The 3,287-nt window shown below is 41.4% G+C and overlaps 1 protein-coding gene across 1 annotated transcript; it reads left to right on the forward strand.

The window, feature by feature from the left end:
* Positions 1,323-2,068, forward strand: LOC109717258 (serine/threonine-protein phosphatase 7 long form homolog). The gene is made up of 2 exons (XM_020242929.1): positions 1,323-1,406; positions 1,752-2,068. The coding sequence occupies exons 1-2, from the start codon at positions 1,326-1,328 to the stop codon at positions 2,016-2,018; spliced, it is 348 nt and encodes a 115-aa protein (XP_020098518.1). The 5' UTR covers positions 1,323-1,325; the 3' UTR covers positions 2,019-2,068.

Consider the following 3,287-nt stretch of genomic DNA (forward strand, 5'->3'; position numbering starts at 1 on the left):
TGAGTCACCTATACTGCCACCACGTGGGAGACGAAAAAAGGGACGACCCAGATCTACGCGTATCCGTAATGTTATGGATGAAGGCGCTGGGAATAGGAGGGGCAAGTGTAGTATGTGTAAACAGCCTGGACATTATAAAAGGATATGTCCTGAAAATCAGCAAAGAAGGACTGAGAGACATCGTCGATAGGTTTTTCTATATGAAAATTATACTACTCTTTTTTACTATTTTATGCTTACGCATTAATGTTACATCCTTTTGTTTCTCACTGAATTTATTTGACTATTTTAGATAGACGATCATGAGGAACCGGGACCGATTGATACATCCGTGCTGACTGAGCAGCCAAAGCATAGATCTTCTTTGATTAGAGATGAGGTGATTTTTTATAAACATTTCAAATTTACCCTTTAACATATGCACTTATATTGAGCTGACATTCACAATTATGCAGGGTTATTCTTTTGTTCAGTTTACGGAGCATGGCCGTAAAATGAACAGATGGAAGATAGAGCATCCTGCAGTTTTGGACCTACTGCGACGAGCAGGATTTTTTTACGTTTCACGATTGCGCCGGCTACAGCTCGATCAGTCGTTATTGAGAGCATTAGTCGAGAGGTGGCGGAGAGAGACGCAGAGTTTTCATTTGCGACACGGAGAGATGACTATTACTTTGATGGACGTCGCAGTTATTACTGGACTCTGCGTCCATGGTGGGGCTGTGACGGATCATATCAGTGGGCAGAGCTCTGCAAGCTACTTCTCAGGGTGGTTCCTCAAGATATTAGAGGCGGTGAGATCAAGATAGACCGGTTATATCATTATTTCCATGATATCGCCTTAGATGCACCTCCCGCTATTGTTCGAGCTACAGCGAGAGCATATATACTGTTTGAGATAGGATGTAGTTTGTTTTCAAATCCAAGCGGGAATAAGGTGCATTTGAAATTGTTGCCACTTTTGGAGAATTTCGACCTTTGCGGTGAGTTGGCATGGGGTGCAGCCGCGCTAGCTCATCTTTATCGGGCCCTAGGAAATACTTGCATGAGGGGCAAGGTCGAGTGTTGTTGTTTTGGGACATTACTTCAGGTACTTTGCCTTACTAGCACTATATAAGTTATGGTTTTTGTTTTCATTTCTAACTATCCTTTTGTATAGATATGGGCATGGGACCACCTGCACACTGGCCGCCCTATGATAGTAGGACCGCAACCTGAGCTTGTCGACATGCCACTAGGGTGTAGGTAAGTATTTTTTCATTTTAAGTTTTTTATATACTATTTATTCAGAACTAATATGATATAAATGAATCAGATGGAATACCATGCTGGCTTTTCGGGGCAATGTCAAAACTACTGACATTGAGTTTTATCGTGATCAGCTTGATCAGCAGTTGGAGTCTCAGGTAAATGAAAGTAACTCAACCTGCATTTTACTAATGTTTCTATTGCTTTTCATCATCAAATGCCATTTATTGCTTCAACCTGCATTTCGTCATGACATTTAATCAATTTTTTTGCAAAGTAACTCAATGGTGTAGAACTGTAGATAACTCTAATCAACTTTATAACTCAGCCCATAACTCTAATCAACTTTTTAACTCAGCACATAACTCTATTGCTTTATAACTCAGCACATAACTCTAATCAATTTTTAAACTCTATATTTTTCTGAGTAATTTATCATCCTACAGTTACAATACTTATACTTTCCAATTTGGATAAGTAATCATATGTATTTTTCATAATAGATTACGTGGAGGCCTTATACAGACACACTATTAGAGACGTTCCTAGCTTTTTGTCTAGCAGGGTCCGAGATTTGGCGATCGAAGACCACCTTAGTCTGCTTCTACATTATTGAGCTGCATCATCCGGATCGTGTGCTTCGACAGTTTGGGCTATTACAGTATATACCTGAAGCAGTGCTTGCCATATCTCGCATCAATTTACGAAGTAGAGCAGATGAGGATTGGGCGCGCGGCATACCATACTTCATACATTCAGCATTGGAATGATAGATTTGTGGATATAGCAGAGGTGGACCCTGAGGTAGATCCAGATCCAATACGAGCTACCACTGTTTATATGTTGTGGTATTGGACGATCACCAGGAGGTGGATATCTACGCCAGTACAGAGGCCAACCCTCGCGTATCAGCCACGTGGTCACGTCGAGAGAGTATTGGGATGATTTTAATATATAATATATTTTTATATATACAAGAAAATTTCGTATAATCTTTATGATGGTGTTTCTATTTTAGGTCGATATCGTGCTGAGATCACATTTTACGATCAGACGTGTCCTGCCAGATATTCCAGGAGGTGGAGTATTAGACGCCCTATTACACGTTGCCGATCAGATAGAAGCAGTTTTGGAGACTTTACCTACGCTTCCACACACTCCACCTCCACGACCACCAGACTATGGTGGACCATCGACATCGGGCCATGCACCACTACCAGAGTATCCACCTCGGCCAGTTGATATTGTTTATCATAGGCGCCGACGATAGATGCAGTCTATACATACAGATCAGCCCTCCTCTTCAGCTCCTCCACGGCCAGACATACTACCGACACCTGCTATAATGGAGCACGAGATCGGACGAGTGATCGAGACGCAGGACACTCAGCCGGTTATTGAGGGTACTGCTATCGAACATCTCGACCAGTTGGAGGTCTTAGAACTTTTTGATGAGCATGGTGTTGATGGTGGTCGCGAACGTAGTAGAGGACGTGGTCGATGGCCTAGAAGGAGAACATGATATTATATTTATATATTATTGAAAAACTTGCTTTAAGTTTTGATATTCTGTTGTGATGATCTGGTGTTGATGTTTTTTTGATATTTTGTTGTGATGATCTAGTATTTTATGCTTTATTGATATTCTATTGGATTTGTTGCTGAATTGTTAATGTTGAATTACTGCTATTATTGTATTCAATTAATTTGTTGTTGCGTTGTGATGATGTTGTATTCTGTGAATTTTTGCGATAAAAATAATTCTAAGTGCTGGGTAGTTGTATTAAACACGGTGAACGGTTCACCGTGTCTAGACACGGGGAACGGTTCACCGTGTCTAGACACGGGGAACGGTTCACCGTGTTCAATATACGGTGAATGGTTCCCCGTGTCTCATGTATTACCCGGCCCCGTTTACTTGCTGCGGGTCTTGTTGCGGGTTTAAGTGATGCGGGGTTAAGGAATAACACATTGGACACGGTGAACTATTCACCATGTTCAAACACGGTGAATGGTTCATCGTGTTCAACTTGAACAGC

This window comes from Ananas comosus, linkage group 11, assembly GCF_001540865.1.
Source record: "Ananas comosus cultivar F153 linkage group 11, ASM154086v1, whole genome shotgun sequence".
NCBI classification, from domain to species: Eukaryota; Viridiplantae; Streptophyta; class Magnoliopsida; order Poales; family Bromeliaceae; genus Ananas; species Ananas comosus.